Here is a 24,652-nt window from a genome sequence, read left to right as displayed (position 1 = left end):
CCATTGTTGACCTCATTGTATTGGTGAAGAACTGACTGAGGCTTACAAAGTAATTTATGAATTCAAACTTAGGTATTTCCGTTACTCTTACTATGCTGTAGGGTTTTCTCAGAACTGAAGTCTACTGTGTTTTGTTTCTAAAATTGGGACAGAGGTATATGTGTGTATTGTGTTGTGTGTATGTTTTACTCCAAACTGCTAACTGCTGTCTTTACCACTTTTGTAAACCTCAATTTATTTTTCTTTGGCCTTCTCTTTATGGTCTTTCATTATTGTGTTTGTGTCTTCTTTGTTTTCTAGACTCATCTTCTGCAATTGCCTAACAAAACTTAGTCCTTCTAAACTGGCTTAAAACTTGGTTACAGCTTGGGTCTATCCTCCCTCTGCATCTTTTGTTTATGCTGCGTTCCTTGACCTGAAGGCTTTCTTGCAGTTTCTGTGTTCAGAACTTAACTATAAGACCTAATGAAATTCTACTATGTAAAGACTTCCCAGGCCTTTCCAGCCTAATGCAGTTTCTGCATGTGCTGTTTATCATATACAGCTTTTGATATTTCTTTTACTGTGACTTGACTTATAGATTATTTAATTTTTCTTGTAAATTCTTTCAGGGAATTAGTTGTATGTTATCTTTTTTGTATTCCTTAAATGGTAAGCTCTCTGTAAGGATGTTCTTTTATATCTTTGGACATTTTAAATGATGGATTTGCAGAACAGAATGAGTATTAAAATTGAAAATTCTTCCCATGCCATAAATGTTACGGATAAAGCTTTGGGGTTTAATCTGGAAGCCTTTTTGAACACTGTAGCCAGACTTCTACATTCAATTAAAATCAAAGAATCTCTACAAATTGGATAGCTACTAAACTTTAAGGTAGATTTTACATACTTTCTGATACATGATTTTCTAAAAACATTTTACAGTACATCAGGTGATTCTTCTCGGTCAAACCTTTTTGAAGATGCAACAAGTGCACTTGGTAAGTATCTACATTGTAAATTACCTTGTAAGAGACAGGGAGGAGGTTTAAGTTTCATTTTTCTAGATCACGAAAATGTTCATTTTCATGGTTGCTTACAATCGAGTGGCTAAATGATTTAGATAATTCAGTTGATGTTACTGAAGACTTTTGTAAGTTAATGTTTTATATATTGAATCCTTTAAATTGTATTGTTAGAGTTAAGCATACTTCTTGCCTTAAAGCAGATAGTTTTCCATTTTCCAAATGTGGGTTTTAAATGAGGTTTTAACAAAGTTTGATCTGTGTACAGGTTTATTACAAAGTATCTTTGAAATGAGTATAAGATGTTACTAAATCTGTCTCACATTTCATCTTTATTCACCTCCAGCCTTCATTCCACCTTGTAGCCTTATAGGTCCCCATCTGCATCTTGTTGCTTGTACTTGCAGTGAAAGTGCCTTTTTATCCCGACTTTCAGTTTTACCTGTTGAATAATGTCTTTCCGTCCTTCCCTTCACATCTAATCTGTCAAAATCAATTTGGGGTTTTTTGCCCATTTTCCCACTGTAACTATACCTGGTACAGTGCCTGCTATAAGTACTCATTATTGGTCTGTTGGGTGGCAACCCCATTCCTTCCCTTTGGTACTCTTCTGTACTACATGAAATGGTAGGGAGGTAGAAAGCTGGGAACAGGTGGGAATGGCAGCTTCAGTAGAGTATGGGCTTCTGGATTCCTTGTTTAGCTGCTACAGCAGCAAGGTTCCAACAGCAGTAGTATCTCACAAGATATGGAATTGGCCCTCTGACCTAATTGAACTTGAACTCCATGGTGCCCTCATTGCCATGGAAAATGGCTGGCTGATTTCCCATAGCACATAGGGGCAAAATAGTTGTTTAATCAACTTAAGATCACCTGGATGTACCAAACCCACATTCCTATCTTTGAGAGACTGTTCTCTGGGATTACTCTGCTTCATATGAGTTAGTGTCCAACAATCAGGAAAACAGAAATCACTCTATTTCAAACAGGAAAAGGCTTAATCTTAAGAGATTGTTACAGAGGTGCTGAAACAGCTCAAGATTACCCAGAGATGAGTAAAGGGCTCTGTACCCTCAGAGCTGAAACCAGCTAGCACGTGCCCCTGCTGCTGTCGGAGGCTGTGGCTGTTGCCGTTGCTGCTTCAGCTGGAATGCACTGATGCTGCTGGGCGGAAGCCCAGGAGTCCACAGCTCTAGCTGCTCCTGCTCTAGTCTCTGGTGGTGGTGTCTTACCTTTTACACCTTGCATCTCTTAGAACAGCAGTTCTCAACTGTGTGGTCTCGAGACCCCTTTACTCTTTCATCTTTAATTTATCCAGTCTTTGTGTTGATACCTTGCTTCTTTAAATATTTCTTCTTTGACTTCTGTGACACCACTCTTTTCTTGAACCATACCTCTGACTATTCCTTCTCAGGCTTTCTGGTTAATTCTTTCTATCTCACCTGGCTTTTAAATGTATGAGTTTTCTTTGGTTCTGCTCTAGGTCATAGTTCAAAGTTCAGACATGGGAATGGCAAATACCACCCATATACAGTTGACACTTGAACAACACAGGGGATAGGGGCGCCAACCCCATGTAGTCAAAAATCCATCTATAACTTTACAGTCAGGCCTCTGTATCCACGGTTCTGCATCTGCAGAGTCAACCAACTATGGATCATGTAGTAGTGTACTAGGAATAGACTTAATCTGATTATTAGTGGATCTATGCAGTTCAAACCCATATTGTCCAAGGGTTAACTGTACTACAAGCGTTCTCAAAATTAAAACTCTAGTACATATCTCCCTCTGACTTCCCAGACTCATTCTTTAAGCTGCCAGCTGGAAAACCTATAACCTCCACAAACTCCTTAGGTTCTAAATTTATTCATTTTTAATTCCCCCATCTGATTCTTCTCCTTTGTTCCCTTCTTGCTTGCATCATCTTCCACTCTCTACCAAAGTATTGGCATCAACCTTGACCCTCTGCCTCTCTTGGCCCAGTGAGGCCAGGAGTCCTATTGATCCTCCTTCCTAAAGTCTCCGGAATATTTGTTTCTACTGCCACTTAATTGCCTTGGTTCATGTCCTTACCTTACTGATGCTCTTCTGTTACCCTCTTTTAGCTGTTCTATTCTCTGCCACAGTGGAGTTTCTAAAAGGCAAATCTAAATGAGGTCATTGTTCCTTTCACAGCACCTCCTAACCTAGAAGATAAGTACAAGACTTTTTTTTTTAAATATTTATTTATTTTTGGCTGTGTTGGGTCTTAGTTGTGGCATGTGGAATCTTTCATTGCGGCGTGCAGGCTCTTTGTTGCAGCGCGTGGGCTTCTCTCTAGTTGTGGTGCATGAGCTCAGTAGTTGCATCATGCGGGCTTAGTTGCCCTGCGGCCTGTGGGATCTTAGTTCCCCGACCAGGGATCGAACCCACATCCCCCGACCAGGGATCAAACCCACATCCCCAGGGATCAAACCCACATATACCTCTGTGTTGGAAGGCGGATTCTTAACCACCAGGGAAGTCCCCCAAAACTCATTCTTAATGACATCTTCTTCATCACTTCATCATTAGCTCTGTCTCATGTTGGTCATTGCCCCTAATTTTTCTAGGAGTCATTTCCCTCATACTTTCAGGATCTAAAGAGTATCAAACTTGAGTGTAGGCATTTCTTTTTGAGTTTTAATAACTTAGTCGACTAAGAAGTGTGATTTTAGGACGCATAGCATCAAGGAGAGGCATGGGAGCTCTGGAGTCTAGACAGCTTGTGTTTGTGTCTCTGCACCATGACTTAACAGCCGTTGATCAAATTGTTAATCTTTCTAAGCCTCAGCCTCATAATCTTTAAAAGGAAGGGAAAATAAACCTTTCTTATAGAGTTCCTGTAAGAATTAAATGAGAAACACTACGTTAAAATAGTACAGTTATGATACTCCACAACTGTTAATTTTGTTTATTATTGATAATATTTTCTGTTTCTGGGAACTAGATTACTGAAAGTGTATTGGCACCTGAGTGATTTGTGCTAGAATTATATCAGTGGGTATTTTAAAAGATAAAAATAGCTTAAGTACTTTATGGAATAGGTAGGGAAAAGTCATTACTCTAAACCAAGGTATCAAATGCTGAATTTGCTCAGTGATACTTAGTTTTTTAAGCTATGCTTTCGTAGTTACTAGATAACTTTATTGAAAATTTTGCCATCAACAAAGTAGAAAGGCAACTTATGGAATGGGAAAAAATATTTGCAAACCATGTATATAATAAGAGGTTAATATCCATGATATATAAAGAACTCATACAACTCAATAGCAAAAAAAAAAAAACCAAACCAATTTAAAATGGGCAAAGTACTTGAATAAACATTTCTGCAAAGAAGATATACAAAAGACCGACAAGTATATAAAAAGATGCTTAACATCACTAGTTGTTAGGAAAATGCAAATTAAAACCACAATGAGATACCACTTCGGGCCTGTTAAAATGGCCATCATCAAAAAGACGAGGTATAGCAAATGCTGGTGAGGATGTGGAAAAAGGGAACCCTTGTAAACCGTTGGTGGGATTGTAAATTGGTGCAGCTACTATGGAAAACAGCATGGTGGTTCCTCAAAAATTAAAAATGGAACTACCATATGATCTAGCAGTTCCAGTTCTGGGAATCTATCTAAAGGAAATGAAAGCACTAACTTGAAAAAATACCTGCATCCCCATGTTCATAACAGCATTATTTACAATAGCCAAGACATGGAACAAACCTAAATGTCCATCGATGGATGAAGAAGCGGGGTTGTGTGTGTGTGTGTGTGTGTACACATAATGGGGTATTACTCAACCATAAAAAGTGAGGAGTTCCTGCCATTTGCAACAACATGGATGGACCTTGAAGGTATTATGCTAAGTGAAATAAGTCAGAAAGACAGCTCCTATAGGATCTCACTTATATGTAGACTCTTCAACAAAACAAATCATCAAACTCAAAGTGGTTTCCAGAGGCAGAGGATGGGGGATAGGAAGTTGGAAGAAGATGGTCAAAAGGTACAAACTTCCAGTTATAAGATAAATACTAGGGATGTAGTGTACAACATGATGACTAGGTAGCTAGCATTGCTGTATGGCATATAGGAAAGTTTTTGAGAGTAAATCCTGAGTTCTCGTCACAAGGAGAAAAAATGTTTTTCTTTTTGTTGTATCCATATGAGAAGATGGATGTTAGCTGAACCTGTTGTAATCATTTCACAATATACGTAAGTCAAGCCATCATGCCCTATGTCTTTCACTTATACAGTGATGTATGTCAATTATTTCTCAATGAAACTGGGTTGGGGGGGTAGATAGACCAGAGTTTTAGTGTAATATACTATATGAAATAAGAAAAAATTCTGCAGAAAAAAATCATTCAACTGATTTTGTCACCTGTATATCAGGGAAACAGTAAAGCAAAAATGGCATGGTCCCTAGCAAGGTTGAACCTGTGATGGGGGAAAGAAAATAGAGTGAAACATAAAATAAATTGCAAATCATGATAAATGATATTTTAAAAATTAATGGCTTCCATAAAGAAGAACAAAAGGCACTTATATTTAGGCTAGTCAGGCAGTACCTCTCTGAGACTGTAGCGTTTAAATTGAGAACTGGAGCATGTAAAGGAACAGACCATCAAAGAAGCCTGGTGTGTGTGAAGGTCCTGGGGCAGAAGCTGTGACTTGTGAAGCAAGAAATGGATTGTTTGGAGTGTGGCATATGCAGGGTTGTTGAGGTTGGGAGCCCAAAATGAGATTAGGTTTTCTTTCTTAAAAGCTCACTTTTGCAACTGGCTGAAGAATGGATTGTAGGCTTGGGGGCAGGAGAGGAAGCAGGGCATAATCTAGACCAGAGATTGTTGTGGACTGGTCTTGAGTTAAGGCAGGGAGAAAGAGGAAGCTTGATAGGTTTGGGGTATATTTTAGAGATAGGACCTACCAGGTATGCTAGTGGATTACATGCAGAAGGAGGGGAAAGGGAATTGAAATCACCAAGGTTTCTGGTTCAAGCACTTGGATGGATAGAGGTGCTGCTAATTGAAGTGGAGAAGGCAGATGATAAATGGTGGGGCATGTTTGAGGGGGAATCTTTGAGATCCAAAGTCACATGCTGGTATTGGTTGTGGAGTGAGCAGAATGTGAGAAGTGGACACCGCGTGTACAGACAGCTATGGCTGTGAAGGGAGGAGAGCAGACGGATGGACCAATTCCTGAAAGAGAATTGGGATGCAGTCAAGGGAGGCGTGTTTTTGTTTTTAGGATGACATTCTAGGACATAGTTAACTGCTGATGAAGATAATTAGGTGGGCAGGAAAGGGTGGGAGATGGACAAGAAGTGTGGTAGCTTTAAGTTTAGTGGGAGAGAGTTGGCTTTCTTTAAATCAGAGTGTTGTCTGACATTTCCATGAAGAGTGAGTCAGAGTTGGAGAGATCCTGTGGGAAATGCCTTACAGGGATAATTGTACCAGTTTTATACGGTATGGGACATTCTAACTTTCTAGCTTCCAACCTCCTTTTCCCCTCTGCTTTGATAACGGAAGGTGTCCAAGGAAAACAACTTATTACAGCACAGTTGATTTTGTGAAGTGTCCCTGCTACTTGTTCTCCAAAATCAGTTCATCTGTCTCTTCTTCCAGTTTGCCTGCCCTGACTTGCTAATTCTTTTCTATGTTTGTGCTACACTTGTACTTGATATTTTTATTATGTGTATTAAACATACTGTATTTTCCGTTGCTGCTCTGTACCACAACTTAGTGGTATAAAACAACAGGTTTATTATCTTATTATAGTACTGTAGGTTAGAAGTCTGGTATGGAGCTCACTGGGCTAAAATCAGAGCTGCATTCCTTTCTGGAGACTCTAGGGGAGAATTTGTTCTGTGTCCTTTCCAACTTCTAGAGGCTGACCACATACCTTGGCTCATATCCCTTTCCTCTGTCATCAAAGGTGGCAGCATAGCATCTCTGACCCTGCTTTTGTCCCTCTCTTCCTTACATCTATTTCTCCGACCCTCTCATCTGTTTCCCTCCTACTTTTAAGGAGCCTTAAGATTACATCGGACCCACCCAGGTAATCCAGGATGATTTCCCTATCTTAAAGTCAGCTGATTAGCAACCTTAATTCCCTTTTGCCTTGTAACCTGACTTACTTAATAGTTTCCAGGGATGGGAGGGGGTGGATTATTCTACCTACCACATATATGTTGTAGTTGATAACTGTTACTCATCTTTGTATTCCTGGCACTGTAGTGCCTGAAACAGTGTATACGTATATGCACTCACATTACATGGAGATTGTTTATTTATTAAATTTTCTTTTTCTTTCCCCTTCTTCCACCCACACACACCTTTTTTTAGTGACAGGTCAGTCTTATGAGAATATGGTAACTGAGATCATGTCAATGGGCTACGAACGAGAGCAAGTAATTGCAGCCCTGAGAGCCAGTTTCAACAACCCTGACAGAGCAGTGGAGTATCTTTTAATGGTGAGAAACATTTTGCTTTCTTTCTTCTAGTTGTTTAAGAACAAAATCTCAAAGAAACAGAGATTTTAAAGGGATAGAAACAATTCAGAAGATAATAATGATGTATGCTAGATAATTTACATAACGCTTTTATTTTTCTTAGTATGTTAACATTTTGTGTTAATAAAATGTAACCTCTTCTAAAAGATTTTGATAGGATTTTCAATTAGAAAACAACGTGGCTAAATGGGTTGTAAAATTTGCTATCCACTTGGAGTAGTACCCTCAAAGGATGACAGCTGTGTGTTAGAGGGGTAGGGGTGGGGCAGATTTTAAATCTAATTGAATCCAACATTTTAGTAGCTTTTTTGCCTGCCAAGCATAATCCTGGATGTGCTATTTAGAGCAAAAGTTTCAAGTTGGAAGCCCAAGCCAAATTTTGTACTATGTGTAAATTTCTTAATTAGTTGCCAGCTTTTAAAAACTGGGAGATTTCACTTACAAGTTCAGATAATCTGGTTTATCTGGACAACTCAGATCCCAGATTTAGGAAAAGTTTTAGGTTGTAGACTCTTTAATTCACTGTCTTCCTGTCCATTCCCTATTACCTGACAGCATCATGCATTTAATTTAATGTATGATATTATGACTGGTTCTGTTGGCATTTGAATTGTTAGCTTATTTATAGTCAGTAGCAGTCGAGGGAATTTTGAATAAATTATTGGGTTTTGTTTTCTACTAATGAAGGTTTTTGAGAAATAGATTGTTGTGGGCATGGACTGAAACCCGTGATATTTTATGACAATGAATGTCTGTTTTACAAATGTGACATGGGTCAAAAGCAAAGTGTAGAAGTTTGCAATAACATTGGATTAACTTTTTAGTCTTAACATTTTATTCTATAATTCTTTGGTGTGTTGGAATATTATCAAAAGTCTCAATTACCTTAAATATCATCTCAGATCCTAACTCTTTGGGGAATACCATCCACAAGTTTAATCCATTCCTTTGTTTCCAGTTGTACTTCTGTTAGAAACTCCTTTTGAGAGCGTAGTTTCAGGAGAGTCCCTGTCAGGAGCAGATAAGATAACTGTGCTTCTCTACCACCAGTCATTTGCCTACTTATTTGCATGAGAGTCACAAAACCTTTTCTTAGCATATCATTTGAATTCTTTTTCCCATTGTCCTCTTGAGAGTCTTTAAAATGCTGGCAGTTCATTTAATTATCATTTTGTTTGAAATTGAGGAATCATACTGGATTGATAGTTACTGTGGATCTGTTTGTGGTTGCCGCTCATTCCTCCCCTCCCCCCAAAAATACATATTATGTTAAAATATTGCCTTTCCTTTCATAGAATGGCTCTAATTTATACCTGATTTGGAATTCTGCATAAATTTAATGATATCAAATATTTTGATCTAATAGATTTGAAATTTTGAGGTATAAAAAAATGGATCACTCTTCACAGTTGCTGCTATTTAGCATCAAATACAAATGAATAGATGAGAGATAAGTTCATGAAACAGTTTAAAGTTTTATATATTTACTGTTTGTTTCATAGACTGGAAAAAAGGGACTACCTTTAACTGTTACTAGTTTTTGACACTTCTGTGTAAGTGAGGGTGAGTGTATGGGAAAGGAGAAATAATGATCTAAAAAAGGGCTAAATACTATGAGAATTTGAGGTAGATCTGTAGCAATGGTGATTAACTTTTTAGTTTAACAAATTTGTTTGAGAATTTGATGGAGGCTTTTGGATCCTCGGTCTATATAGTTTGTTAGCACTTGATAGCTCCTCATCTAAGGGTTTGAATTGGTGGATTGTGAAAAACATTTGTTTGCAATGCCTACAATAAACTTCTAATATAGGCAGCCATTATCCTGCTGTTTATTACCGTTCATTCTTCATATGTTTATGATTTTGGCTTCTGATTTACTGGGAGATGGAAGCAATTACTATTACCATCTCATATTCAAATACAATATTTTCTCCTTTATTCTCCTTCCAAAATCTATGAAGATTTCATAAAGACTTTAATAAGTTATATATGAGAAGTCTTATAAATCGTTTATCAAAATAGGGGTGTTCCAAAAATCTTAGTGCAGTTTTAAGTTATAATAACTTCAGAAGATAAATGCCACAAACTTAGAAAAAGCATTACCTAAATACTTAATTATTTAAGATTCTTTTATACCTATTTACTTTTTTTTTTTGGCTGCGCCATGCAGCTTGTGGGATCTTAGTTCCCTGACCAGGGATTGAACCCATGCCTTTGGCAGTGAAAGTGTGGAGTCCTAACCACTGAACCGCTAGGGAATTCCCTTTATTTTTTGTAATTTTTGAATAATCAATTTTAAGTTTTTGTATATGATACATTTCTGGATGACGCTTTCTCAGAACCATGGATCAGTAGAGGACATCCTCCTCACTTGGCCGCTGTCATCACCTGCTCTGTCTCCATTAGACTCTTTTTCCAGTGATCACTTCACAACTGCCATGTGTGCATCAAAATCTCTTTGGATGATCTTAAGGCTAGGGCTAAAAATACAATCCTTTCTGTCACTGAGCTGGTGAAAGTTTCTGTGAGGTTCAAAAATCAATTAGAGTGATATATAACATAAAAGCCAGATGTGTCTAATTTTAATAAGATTTGTGTTGATACTTTGAAAATTTAAATGATTAGCCTTATAATGTTAGACACCATTACTTCTATGCAAGTTTAGGGTCTTGCCCAATACTTTGGTGTTAGATGTTAACATGTGTTGCTGGATAAACATTTCATGATTTATTTTTTTAATTGCAAAATTATTTTATATCCTAGATGTACACTGTCTAGTAGGGTAGCTGTTGAGTACTATCAAGTACAAGTAGCTATTTAAATGTAAGAAAATTAAAAGTAAGTTAAAATTTTAGGTGTGTTAGTACCATTAGCCACATTTCAAGTTCTCAGTAGCTACTTGGGGCTAATGGGTATTTTATTGAACAGCATAGATATAGAGCTGTTCCGTCATCATGGAAAGTTCTGTTGGACAATGCTACTGTATATTATAGCAGTATGGGTTTATCTATACCACATTGAGGCCATTTCTAATCTGATTTGAATATGTGAAGATTTCAGGTATGTCTTGATCCTTTACATTTAATTGAAGCAGACATCTGTTTGATGCTTTTAGAAATTAGACAAGGATATTAAATAGATTCATAAGTCTCTTACTTTGTGTAATATTTAACTAACTTTGAATGATGAGCTATGTTAAAGCTTGGAAATTGTGTTATAGGGAATTCCCGGAGATAGAGAAAGTCAGGCTGTGGTTGACCCCCCTCCAGCAGCGAGTACTGGGGCTCCTCAGTCTTCAGTGGCTGCAGCAGCAGCAACTACGACAGCAACGACTACGACAACAAGTTCTGGAGGTAAAGTGGAATCTTTCAATGGGGAGGAAATGGTCCTGAATCTTTAGTAAAAAATAATTTAATCTAAAATACTTTTGAGGTGAGGTTCATTCCCAGAGCATCTCAGTAACTCTTAAATTCTCTATTCAGTGTTAGAGAAGGGCCCAAAAGAAATTACACTAAGTGGATATAAAAGATATTCTCATTTATATTAAACATCATTACTACAGTTTTGGTAAAGGGCATATTCTGTTTAGCTTATTCTAAGGAAGAGATGCTTTCCAGTTTGCATTTAGTGTTATATTCTGAAGCCGTTTGGAACGGTTTGCTCGCCTTGTCTCTTTCTCTCCCAGTAAATGTCTTCAAAGCCAGTAGGATCTTAATGTTTATTATAGAACCAAGGAAATAAAACCTGGGAGGTTTAATATCTTGAATCTAGAGGTGAAAGCAGAGCTTGAATTCAGGTGTCTTTACAGCACCCACTCTTCCATTGGCAAAGGTTTGACTAGAAAGCAAAGCCTGGAGCCCGTGGTAGTCCTAGGAATTATTTAATGCTCTCTTTCATTATTTCTTTGTAAAATTGATAAAGTAATTCAAACTGTTACTTTTATTTTATTTTATTTTATTTTTTTATTTTATTTTATTTTTTTGGCGGTACGCGGGCCTCTCCCTGTTGTGGCCTCCCACTATTGTGGCCTCTCGCGTTGCAGAGCACAGGCTCCGGGCGCGCAGGCCCAGCGGCCATGGCCCACAGGCCCACGGGCCCAGCCGCTCCGCGGCATGCGGGATCCCCCCAGACCGGGGCACGAACCCGTGTCCCCTGCATCGGCAGGCGGACCCTCAATCACTGCGCCACCAGGGAAGCCCCCAAACTGTTACTTTTGAAGAGACCATTCTTTTATGTATTTCCTAGCTCTAATTGTGGCAGTCATCTCTGGTTGACAGAAATCCCTAAGCACTTTGTGTGCAGTCTCCCGGAGGATAGGCTCTCATTTCCTGAGATTCAGCATGGAAATAGAAGAGGAGGCCACAGCTTTGGTTCAGATTTGGGGTGCTGTCCCATTCAGTGGCAGTTATTAGGTAACTTAGTTTCTGAGTCTTGTTTTCTTCTTCTGTAAAACTGGTGTTACACAAAGAAGAATAAATAACCATATGATGTGGCCTTTTTTTTTTTTTTTTTTTTTTCTTGGCGGTACGCAGGCCTCTCACTGCTGTGGCCTCTCCCATTGCGGAGCACAGGTTCCGGAAGCGCAGGCCCAGTGGCCATGGCCCCCGGGCCCAGCCACTCCGCAGCATGCGGGATCTCCCCGGACCAGGGCACGAACCCGCGTCCCCTGCATCGGCAGGTGGACTCTCAACCACGGCGCCACCAGGGAAGCCCGATGTGGCCATTTTTAATTTGAATGATTGTCTTGAATAATTTAGATGACAGTGTACATCTAAAAAATTCTCATTACTCTTAGTAACCTCAAAAGCATAATTCTTTTGAATGCAATTAAAGTGGGTAAGTTTTTTGCGTTTCTTAATCCTGGTATATATTTTTCTTAGGAACTTTTGAGCATCAAGAACAAATTTTAATACTTTTTATTTTGATAGAGTGCACGAAGGGCACAAGTTTTCCGTGTTACTTGATAATATTGAGTGCCCAGGGCAATTGTAGGCAAACTTTGTTTTTTTAGTGTTCTGTACTCTCTACCTTAGCTAATAGGAATAATTTCTGCAGTATGAGACTTGGGAGCTGGTGCAGTTTGAAGATGTTTTCATTATTTACTTCATTTTATATACATCTGAGAATTCAAATCATATTTTTTCTTGACAGTGTTTGCTGTCTAGATTATGTTTGTATATGTAATTGCTATTTTTGTTTAAAAATGGTCATGTGTATTTTAGGACACCCTCTTGAATTTTTACGGAATCAGCCTCAGTTTCAACAGATGAGACAAATTATTCAACAGAATCCTTCCCTGCTTCCAGCATTGCTACAACAGATAGGTCGAGAAAATCCTCAGTTACTGCAGGTGACTATTTAATCAGTTAATTTCCAAAAATGGGTTTAGAGTATATCACATTTTGTAGAAGTCCATGAGCACCCCTTCTCCTTCACCAAGTCTATAAACTGTTCTTCTAAGCTGCACTTAGTAGAACACGCTATAGATAGATGTACTGATAAAACGAGAATTGGGGGTGGGGATTGGGTTAGATATTTGTTTGGGAAACACTTTATTAAAGAATCTGAGAAACTCTAGCAAAAAGAAATGTTTAACTGTCTAGGTCTCTCTTTCCCAAGCTTATTACTAGTGGCGCACTACCTCATAGAAAACATACCTGTGGGCTTATTTTATTTTATTTTTATTTATTTATTTTTTTTTATGGTACGCGGGCCTCTCACTGTTGTGGCGTCTCCCGTTGCGGAGCACAGGCTCAGCGGCCATGGTTCATGGGCCTAGCCACTCTGCGGCATGTGGGATCTTCCCAGACTGGGGCACGAACCCGTGTTCCATGCATTGGCAGGTGGACTCTCAACTACTGAGCCACCAGGGAAGCCCTGTGGGCTTATTTTAATGCTCAGGTCATGAAATATTTGAGTTTTGTATAGCAGCAGTCCCCAACCTTTTTGACACCAGGGACTGGTTTCGTGGAAGACAATTTTTCCATGGACCAGGGTCGGGGGATGATGGTTTTGGGATGATTCAAGCACATTACATTTATTGTGCACTTTATTTCCCTTATTATTACATTGTAATATATAATGAAATAATTATACAACTCATCATAATGCAGAATCAGTGGGAGCCCTGAGCTTGTTTTCACTTGCCACTCACTGATAGGGTTTTGATATGAGTCTGCAAGCAGTTGATTTATTATGGTCTCTGTGCAGTCAAACCTCTCTGCTAATGATAATCTGTATTTGCAGCCGCTCCCCAGCGCTAGCATCACCACCTCAGCTCCACCTCAGATCATCAGGCATTAGATTCTCATAAGGAGCGCGCAGTTCATAGTAGGGTTTGCGCTCCTATGAGAATTGAATGCCTCTGCTGATCTGACAGGCGGAGCTCAGGCGCTAATGGGGGGCAATGGGGAGCGGCTGTAAATACAGTTAAAGCTTGGCTCGCTTGCCTGCCACCCGCTCGCTCGCTCACCTCCTGCTGTGCAGCCCAGTTCCCAACAGGCCACAGACCAGTACCGGTCCATGGCCTGGGGATCACGGACCCCTGTTATAGCATTCTACTGCCTACTAGTGTGGAGGATAAAATATATATATATATATAACTTCTATTTTTTCTTATACATCAAGTAGTTTTTTAACAATGACGGGGGTGGTGGGAGTGTTTATGAAAGAGAATTTGGATTCTTTTAATTCTTCACTGTTTACCTCAGAAATACGAAGTTTCTTTAATGTACAAGAAATCATATCCTTCCAAAGACTGAATAATCCAGAATCATTCTAAAATAATGCAGTTGCAAAGTTATAACTTTCTCTCTTATTTGTATTAGAATTCTTATTTTCCTGAAGATACTTTATATCAATGTCTTGTTTTTCTCTGTCCTTCAAATCACTGCAGCAAATTAGCCAACATCAGGAGCATTTTATTCAGATGTTAAATGAACCAGTTCAAGAAGCTGGTGGTCAAGGAGGAGGCAGTGGAGGTGGCAGTGGAGGAATTGCAGAAGCTGGAAGTGGTCATATGAACTACATTCAAGTAACGCCTCAGGAAAAAGAAGCTATAGAAAGGGTGAGTTTCAGTAAAACTTAGAAACTCAGTTCCTAGTCACACTAGCCACATTGCAGGTGCTCAGTAGTCACATGGGATTAGTGGCTCCTGCACTGGATAGCCCAGATATAGAGTATTTCCATCACAGTAGATAGCTCTCCCTGGACAGAGCCAAATAGAGCATTATTAACCTAGGGACTGCAGTGGAGACAGTCTCTTCTCAGCCCTGCTCTCCATTGTGTTCTTTGTGAAGCCAAGGGAATAGCACTGCATACCAGTCTAGCATGAAATAGTTATCAATATATCAAGAAACTAAAATTTTCATTGATGTTTTAGAAAAATGATCTTAAGGTATATGCCCAATTCAAGATTATCCATTTTTAATTTATATTTAAAATTTTATTTCACTGTTGTCTCTAAAATGTAAATAGATATGTATATGAATATTTTCATAAAATACATGTGTAGTAAACATCAGAACCTGGTATCCTGATTCTCTTTTCATCCTATGTCTGCCCATACATGTGTCACTGCAGTAACCTAGTTTTTATGATACTGTGACTAGTCATTCATTTTTCTCTAGGCCCCATTGTTACATTTGTAAATAGGAAATCATAGTACTTGCCCTGTCTTATCCTACAAAGTGTTTTGAGATGGAAATCAGAGAAAGTGCATTTTAACTTAATACTTAGAAAATCATTGGAACTATAATTAGTCTTTGTTTATGACAAACATATCAAGTGTTCAGGTTTGTAACTATGTATTTCTAAAAAGATACTTTATATATTGCAGTGTTATTTTTTCCCCCTCAAATAAATAGAAGTGAAAATAGACAATTGCCTCACTTGTTCTAGAGCAACTTTTTTTTGAGGTTACAGTTATCAAATCTTGATTTCTGTGTTGGAGAAATTTTTTCTTTTGTTGCTTGTGCTTTTGGTGTCATAGAAGAGAACATTGCCTAACCCAAGGTCAGAAGATTTAAGCCTCTATTTTGTCCAAAGAGTTTTATAGCTTTATTACATTTATGTAATGTAAAATGCCTATAATCCATTTCGAGTTGCTTTTTGTTTACGGTGTGAGGTGTAGGAGCCTAGCTTCATTTCCTTTGCCTGTGTATATCCAGTTGCCCCAGCACCATTTATTGAAAATACTGTTCTTTCCCCATTAAATTGTCTTGGCATCCTTGTTGAAAATATGTTGACCATAAATGTGAGGGTTTATTTCTGGGCTTTCAGTTCTGTTCTGATCTATATGTTTATCCTTGTGCCAGTCCTTCATTGTCTTGATTGCTCTGGCTTTGTAAGTTTTGAAATCTGGAAGTGTGAGAGCTCCATATTTGTTCTTCTTTCCCAAGATTGTTTCGGCTCTGTGGTTCCCTTGCAATTTCATATCAATTTTAGGATTAGCTTGTCTAATTTCTGCAAAAAGAAAACTGGCTAGAATTTTGATAGATACTGTGTTTTTTTCTGTAGATCAATTTGGGGAGTATTGCCATGTTGGCAATATTAAGTCTTTACCAAGCCGTGAACACAGAATGGGATGTCTTTCCATATTGAATTTCCATAATTTCTTTCAGAAATTTCTTTAGTCTTCAGTTTGCTAAATTTATTTCTAAGTATTTTTATTCTTTATGATGCTGTTATAAAGAGAGTTGTTTTTCTTAATTTCATTTTTGGATTGTTCATTGCTAGTTATATAGAAATACAATTTAATTTTGTGTATCTTGCAACCTTTCTGAACTCATTTATTCTGATAATTTGTGTGTGTGTTCCTAAGGATTTCTATATGTAAGATATCATTTGCAGGTAGACGTAGTTTTACTTCTTTTTCAGTCTGGATGTCCTTTATTATTAATATGTACATATTTTATATATATATATATATATTTGCTTAATTGTCCTATCTAGAGCCGCCTCTGTATAGTTGAATAGCAGTGGTGAGAGCCAACATCTTTTATCTTGTTCCAGATCTTAGAGGAAGATAAAACATTTAGTCTTTCACCATTAAATTTGATGTTAGCTGTGCGTTTCATTAGATTCCTTTTATCAGGTTGAAGTTCTATTCCTAGTGTGTTGGATGTTTTTATCACAAAGGGTGTGGGATTTTGTCAAATTGTGTGTTGATTGAGATGGTTGTGTGGTTGTGTCCCTTTTTCTGTTAATATGCCTTATTACGCTGATTGATTTTTTTGTATGTTGGCCTAACCTTGCATTCCTGGGGTGTTGCTGGAATTGGCCTGCTAGTATTTTGTTGAGGATTTCTGCATCTGTATTCATAAGGAATATTGGTCTGTAGTTTTCTTGTGATGTCTTTGTCTGGTTTGGGTATCAGAGTAATATTGGCCTTACAGAATGAGTTCCCTCCTCGTCTGTTGTTTGGAAGAGTTCATGAAGAATTGGTGTTAATTTTTCTTTAAACGGCTGGTAGAATTCACCAGTGTAGTTATCTGAGCCTGGCTTTTGGGGAAGTTTTGTGACTACTAATTCAATCTCTTTGTTTGTCATAGGGCTATTCAGATTTTTCCTTTTTTTTCTTGAGTCAATTGGGGTGGTTTTTATCTTTCTAGGAATTTGTCTATTTCATATATGTTATCTAGTTTGTTGGCATACAACAACTTAGTTGTTCTCAGTATTCCCTGATAGTAGTTTTTATTTCTATAAAAAGTGGTAATGTTCCAACATTTATTTTTGATTTTAGTCATTTGAATCCTCAGATTTCTTTTTTTTTCCCTGTCAGTTTAGGTAAAGGTTTGTCAGTGTTGTTGATTTAAAGAAAAAAAGTGAAAATTTTTGGTTTTGTTGATTCTGTGTTTTTTCTAGAGTCTATTTTATCTCCTTCTGCTTGCCTTGGATTTAGTTTTCTCTTTTTTCCCTAGTTTCTTAAGGTTGAAGCTTAGATTATTGATTTTATATCTGTCTTAATACATAGGCATACCTCTTTTTATTGTACTTTGTTGCATTTTGCAGTTAATTGCATTTTTTATAAATTGAAGGTTTGTGGCAACCCTGTGCTGTCAGATGATGGTTAGCATCTTTCGGCAATGAAGCATTTTTTAATTAAAGTATGTACATTGTTTTTTTTAGACATGATGCTGCTGCACACTTAATAGACTACAGTATAGTGTAAACGTAACTTTCATATGCATTGGGAAACCAAAAATTCGTGTGACCCGCTTCATTGCGATATTCGCTTTATAGCAGTGGTCTGTAACCGAACCTGCAGTATCTCTGAGGTATGCCTGTAGATATTTATAGCTAGAAGGTTTCCTCCAAGCACTGCTATAGCAGCATCCCATAAGTTTTAGTGTGTTGTGGTTTTATTTTCATTCATCTCAAACTATTTTCTATTTTCTTCTGTCATTTTTTTCTTTGATCTGTAGGTTATTTAGGATTGTATCAGTTTCCACATTTATGAATTTTCCAAATTTCCTTCTATTGTTGATTTCTAAGTTCATTCCATCGTGGTCAGATAACATAATTTGTATAATTTTAATCCTTTTAAATGTATTGGGGCTTGTTTTATGGTTTAACATGGTCTTTATGGAGAATGTTCTGTGTATTCTTGAGAAGGATGTATAATTTGCTGTTGTTAAGTGTTCTCTAAATGTCTGTTAGGTCTGGTTGGTTTATAGTATTTTTCAAGTCTTCTATATCCCTGTCAGTCTTCTGCCTTCTCGTATGCATTATAGAACATGGGGATATTAAAGTCTCCAACTATTGTTGAATTGGTTATTTCTCCCTTCAAGTCTGTCAGTTTTTGATTCATGTATTTGGGGGCTCTGTTGTTCTCTATGTTTATAATGAAGTCTTTCTGATTGTTTTATCATCATAAAATGTCCTTTGTTTTAGTACCAATTTTAATCTTAAAGTCTGTTTTGTCTGATATTAATATAGCCACTTCAGCTCTCTTTTTGTAACTGTTTGCATGGTGTATATCTTTTTCCATCCTTTTACTTTCAGCATATTTGTGTCTTTGAATCTAAAGTGTGTGTCTTGTAGAAGCAATATAGTTGGATCGTGCCCTATCTACCTTTTACTTCAGCTAGCCCAGCTTTAATCTGGACAAGACCTAGGTAACAAAATCATTTTTGAGTTTCTTCTCCTTTCATGGATGAATATAATCATGCTGAATCGGGACTTTTGCCCAGTTTTTAGAAGTCATTTCTTGATATAGTCTAATGCAAGACGATTGAGACGGTTGAGGAAGGGGGTTCATAAATAACATTTGGCTGACATAATAACATTTGGCTGTACCTAGGGAATTAGACAGTTGACCTGAGTGTTTAAAGGCTTTTAATAGCAGCAATTACTGAGTTACAAGTGATTTTTAATAGACTAGGAAGACAAAAATTAAATGGGTCGTATCACCATTTAAAATGCTATAAAAATTAAGCAAATAAAAATCAAACACCATATGTCTTGATTTCAAAAATATATCATGTAATATTACTAATAATTGACCACCCATTTTTGTAGTATGAAGTGTTTCATAAGGCAAGGAGGTTGAGTAATATATGACCCTAATGAAAGATGTGGCTCTCTTTACAAATAATTAGCAACCTCTGGTTGCTCTCATCCATAGCTTCACCACTTATGTACTAAAAGCCATTTGATTTACAGATTTCTGTAAAGTCATTTATTTTTAAACCACCACAGAAGCTAATTTCTAGTGTTAATGCCAATGAGTGTTATCAAAGTATCTGTTAGCCTAATTGCTTTAACTAGGAACAAAGAATTTGTAGGTGGTTACAGGAAAGGGCCTGGGTTCTGTCTACCCCCTTGAATTGGACAAGGACTCCATATTCAGATAGGGGTGAATTCATGTAAAATTCTCAAGCTGCTTTGTGTCCTTTATAGTATGTTTTCAAGTGATGATCTGTCAGTAGTGCTATGCTGGACTCCATAATATGTTTTCTTTCTTTTCTTCCAGTTAAAGGCATTAGGATTTCCTGAAGGACTTGTGATACAAGCATATTTTGCTTGTGAGAAGAATGAGAACTTGGCTGCCAATTTTCTTCTACAGCAAAACTTTGATGAAGATTGAAAGGGACTTTTTTTTATCTCACACTTCACACCAGTGCATTACACTAACTTTGTTCACTGGATTGTCTGGGATGACTTGGGCTCATATCCACAATACTTGGTATAAGGTAGTAGATTCTTGGGGGTGGGGAGGGGGGTCTAGGATACAGGGCAGGGATAAATACCGTGCATGTCTGCTTCAATTAGCAGATGCCGCAGATCCACACAGCGTGTAAAATATTATACAACCAAAAGTCAGCTTTTGCAGGTCTTTATTTCCTCTATAAAACAGTAGGTAACTTTTCCTAGGTTTCACTCTTTTTAGTGTACTAGATCCAGAAATTTAGTGTAATGCCCTGCTTTATATTTCTTTGACTTAACAGTGGTTTCAGAAAGAATCTTTGCTACCTAGAATCTACAGTCCCTGTTTTATGGCAACACTGGATAATGGCTTTGTGAAATTAAAAAAAAAAAAAAATTGGAGCAACTGTAAACAGAAATGCCAAATTATTGATGGTTATTGTTGCTGCTTCAAATAAGTATAAAATTAATGTGTAAGAAAGCCCATTCTTTCATGATAAATACTTGGGGTTGGGGGGGGAGAGGGGGGAATCTTTTCTTAAAATGAAAATAATTACTGCTATTTTAAATTTCTTGATCATTGAATGTGAGACCCTTCTAACATGATTTGAGAAGCTGTACAAGTATAGGCAGAGTTATTTTCCTGTTTACATTTTTTGGGTTTGTTTTGGGGGGGAAATTGGTAGGTGTCTAATTACTGTTTACTTCATTGTTATATTGCAGTAAAAAGTTTTAAAACCACAGTTGCATGTTTGCTTTTGATGTATCCCGTTGTGGAATTAGCACTTTGGGGCCAATGGAGAAATGCAGCATTCACTATCCCTGTCTTCCCCTTCCCTCAGCAGAAATGTGTTTGTCAGCAAGTCATGAATTCCAACTGCTGCCTTTTTTAAAACCCACAAAATGCTGATTCAGTTCAAAATTAATGCAAATGTCTCAAAACTGGGTTTCTGATCTTTGTAAATGTTTTTCCTTATTAGATAAGAATGTATGACCATTAAAGTCATTTAGGATTATTTGCTTTCGAAAAGAGAAGGTGGACAGAACTATAATCTAGCATCCTTTATTGCATTGGACAGACTGGAGAAATCTTTTGGAAGGGCTGGGAGATGCGGCTGGAAAAGTACTTTGGAAAATATACAATCAAGATATCTCATGGCATATTAAAAGAAAAATCTTAATAGCAGTGTTGGCTTTTATTTGGATTTTTTTCATCTCAGCTTTTTTCTTTGGAATCTCCTTCATTGTCATTGTTATTTGATCATAAAGAGGGAGCAGGTGTCTACTTGTTCAGTTTTTCAAATCTGTTTTCCTGAATATAAAAAAAACTGTTTAAAGAAATGTTTTTTTTCTACTATCTGATACTGAGTGAAGAAGATGAATTTGCACAGATTTCTTCCTGCATAATCTCTTAATAATACTTAGCACAGTTTGGTGACAACTTTTAAGCTTTTACGTCATGCACTCATGAACTATCTCTTGAAAATAAATGAAACCATGATTTCTCCCCGTGGTGTCATCATGTAGTTCAATCTTCACGTGTTTATTCCATAAACAAAACAGGACCTTTGGATTTTGTATTACCTGTATGTTTTATAATGGATTATGCAGAAATGTCTCAGAATAAAATGAGGATTTCTAAATATGTTCATCTTTCAAAGCAGAACAATGAGTTGGGAAGAGGGCTGGCAGTTCTGGTGAGAAAATGGGATACTTTATTTTAACGATATTTTATCTGCCACTAATTGCTTAGAGCATAGTGAAAGCTGGAAAAGGGAAAAAACAACCAGCAGCAGCCTCTCTTTTCTCTGGAAAGTGACAGCAGAAGGTGATCGATCACATGGAGCTTTTGTCCTTGGACAACAAAACTACAAATAGTGGGATTAATAATTACCAGAAGACAGTTCAAGCCAAGTTTTGACCATTCTTTACAGTACTTTGTTTATCTGCTTAAAGAATCACCCATGACGCTATGAAAGAAATAGGCTTTTTGTGACCTTTTGCTGTTATCTTTTAATTTACAAACAATTTTGGTTAATCTAAGTGTCTACATGACTTTGGAATTTTGCATTTGAGGTATTCTGTCATCTGTTTCCTGAAGTATATTTATTGTTGAGTTGCTTTGTGGAAAATGAGGAAGCTTAGGTTTATATTTGTTCAATTCTTATTGCCATCCCCTAGTCAAATATGTCTTTACATTGTTTAAAAATACTGAAGTGTTCCACCATACAATTTTTTCTTGTACTAGATGGCTAGGATTCTAGAGAATTAATTATAAAATATTTTCAATATATCCAACATGGCATTTCTCATTTTTTAAATGATTTTACCATATGGAATCTTAGATTGGAAGTTGATGGTGCCTCTATCACTTACCCTTCTGTTGTCTTCACTAATTGGTGAACATAGTGTGTAGGAGGCCAGGCACTAGGTCGATTTTATTGGGTCTCCTGTTTGTGTTCTCAGCTGAAATATCAACACAGAGATGGGATACTTGATAGAATGTAATCAAAGTTCATGAGAGCTTTTAGAGATTTCAGTGAGTTCCCCCTTTTCCATACTTCTTTTCTTGTATCAGCCAGCCTAAGATAGCTACAAAATATTCAACCCAAAGTAAGCAGTTTCGGGGAGTCTTTCATGACCACGTCTGTGTTCTGGTGAGGTCCCTAGCTGTGCATCTCAGGTACAATGTGTCCTTCCAATTGACGGCCCAGTGTCCATTTTGTTCCACTTTGTTCTAAGCCAGGGGCTGGCAAACTGCAGCCCCATGAGCCAAATCTGGCTCACCTTCTGTTGTATGAGCCATGAGCTAAGAATGGCCTTTACATTTTTTAATGTTTTTTGTTTTTGTGTTTGTTTTTACAAAAAGGATTTTATGACATGTGAAGATTGATTCAAATTCCAGTGTCCATAAATAGTTTTATTGAAACGCAGGCGTGCTCATTTATTTACATATTGTCTATAAGCAGCTACCTTTGTGCTAAAGAGGTTTGCTGTTGAATAGTTGCAACAAAGACTATGGCCAGCAAAACCTAAATAATTATTATCTGGCCCTTTACAGAAAGTTTGCCACCCCTGTTTTAAATTGCAACCAAGGGGCTTCCCTGGTGGTGCAGTGGTTGAGAGTCCGCCTCCTGATGCAGGGGACATGGGTTCGTGCCCTGGTCCGGGAAGATCCCACATGCCGCGGAGCGGCTGGGCCTGTGAGCCATGGCCGCTGAGCCTGCGCGTCCGGAGCCTGTGCTCCGCAACGGGAGAGGCCACAGCAGTGAGAGGCCCGCGTACCGCAAAAAAAAAATTGCAACCAGGTCCATCATGTGTTAAATTATGATGCTTTTCCCCCCTCTATTTGGCATTCTTGGCCTCTTGAGGTCTTAGCTTCAGTTTGCTTTGCTTGTGACCCTCGTGGGTTCTTTCCAGAGGGGTGGTATCACCCCCATATGTTCGTTATCAAAGGGAGGAGCGCATCGTGTGCCTGGTGTACTTGTTTGGCATGTATGTGGTGTCTAAAATTATTCTTTGCTGTTCCTATGCTATGTCTTTCTCTTTAGCAAGATAACTAAATTCAGCACTAAGCGCTGTCAGAAGCACCTGGCATAGTGATGAATCAACCAGAACAGAAAAGTCAAATGAATGCATCTGGGAATCCCTGCGCCCTGGGATCAGAGCTGGGGCAATTCGAACAAGGATCTTAACCACAGCTGGAAGAGAGTAGATGGAACCTTGGAGGGAGGGATATAGCAGTTGGCCCTGTTGGGTGACAAGACTAGTTTCCAGAACTGTGTGTGGATAGTTTGGGGATGGGAGGAGCAGTGATAAGGAGGCAGGAGAAGGCTTGGACTTGGTAGGCAAGAGATACAGCGCTGTGCACTAAAGGTTGGGGAACCACAGGGACACTGCTAGTGACAAATCGGTTATAAAAGGCCTTCCCTATCATGATATAGTTGACGGAAAGTGGCCCCACAAGCAGGGTTTGCACTGTGGAGAGGCGAGGAGGACCAAAGAAACGTCAGCGATGACAGATTGCTTCACGTGTGGTGCTGTGGATTCCAAAGTGAATGGAAACACGGTCTCTGCCATTGAGCTTGATATACTATCTTAGAGACCGTTTGAATAGTAATGGATCCTTCAACAGGTGCAGCATAACTTGTCTTCTAGGAGCACAGATTCGAAAATCTTCATCCCAGACTTCCGCCTCATGTCTCACTCAAAACGTATTTCCCGTTCTTACTGATCCTCTCTTCTCACCTGGCTCAGAATGAGTTATAGATGTTTGTAGATAGTATTCCTCTCCAGACCGTGAGGCGGTCTTCAGGGTGCCTGGGGAAGCTGGCCTCCAACCCTCGCCCCGAGCAGCCTCACCCTTTTTCTCCAATGTTTTAACTATTAGGTTTTCTGTGATGAAAATGTTGGGCACCTCTATCCTACACGTGTACTAGCTGTAGATGGGCTTCCTGTCCATGGCCTTCCACATTTCAAGCATGTGTCTGACAGGATTGGTTACTGCTTGTTGAATTGCCACCTTAAGGCTCAAAGGATAGTTGATACAGATCCTGAGTTTTGTTATTGACAGCTTCCATCTATAACAAAGTCCAAAATTGTAAATCATAGAAGCCAACTGGGTTTTATTTGCCAACAATAGCAGAACATGTGAAAAATTATCTCAAAATTGGTTAAAAATAGATGAGAATGAATGGGACTGGTAGGGCTATGCCTGAGAACAGCTTGAGGTTAGAATAATTATTATTTTTTTTTGGTTGGGTGATTTTATGAACCCTGGAGTTGATTTTTTTTTTTTCTTGCAACTTTTTAGCATTTTAGTCTATTTTTTGGTGGGGGCATTTTGTGGGTTTTTTTTTTTTGTTTCATTTTCAGATGTCTTTTTTGTCAGTAAGGCCTGCTTCTGCTTGTTTGACATCATTTAAGCTACTTTTTATATTATCTCCACTTGTAAGGAAATTATGAAGGAGAGAAAT

General features: G+C 38.0%; 1 protein-coding gene across 3 annotated transcripts in view; it reads left to right on the top strand.

Moving 5' to 3' along the window:
- Positions 1–20,862, top strand: part of RAD23B (RAD23 homolog B, nucleotide excision repair protein) — a 44,285-nt gene extending 23,423 nt beyond the window's left edge. For 2 of the 3 annotated variants that reach the window (XM_060154686.1, XM_060154688.1), the window contains 6 exons: positions 925–980; positions 7,363–7,490; positions 10,750–10,882; positions 12,752–12,879; positions 14,425–14,595; positions 19,504–20,862. In XM_060154686.1, the coding sequence (XP_060010669.1) occupies positions 925–980; positions 7,363–7,490; positions 10,750–10,882; positions 12,752–12,879; positions 14,425–14,595; positions 19,504–19,617 (730 nt within the window). In that variant the 3' untranslated portion in view covers positions 19,618–20,862. Of the gene's footprint in view, positions 1–924; positions 981–7,362; positions 7,491–10,749; positions 10,883–12,751; positions 12,880–14,424; positions 14,596–18,533; positions 18,647–19,503 lie in introns of all 3 variants that reach the window. The other variant, XR_009541527.1, reaches the window with a different exon arrangement.
- Positions 20,863–24,652: the final 3,790 nt, after the last annotated feature.

Source organism: Lagenorhynchus albirostris, chromosome 7 (genome assembly GCF_949774975.1).
Source record: "Lagenorhynchus albirostris chromosome 7, mLagAlb1.1, whole genome shotgun sequence".
NCBI classification, from domain to species: Eukaryota; Metazoa; Chordata; class Mammalia; order Artiodactyla; family Delphinidae; genus Lagenorhynchus; species Lagenorhynchus albirostris.
This window is presented reverse-complemented; position numbering and strand designations above follow the sequence as displayed.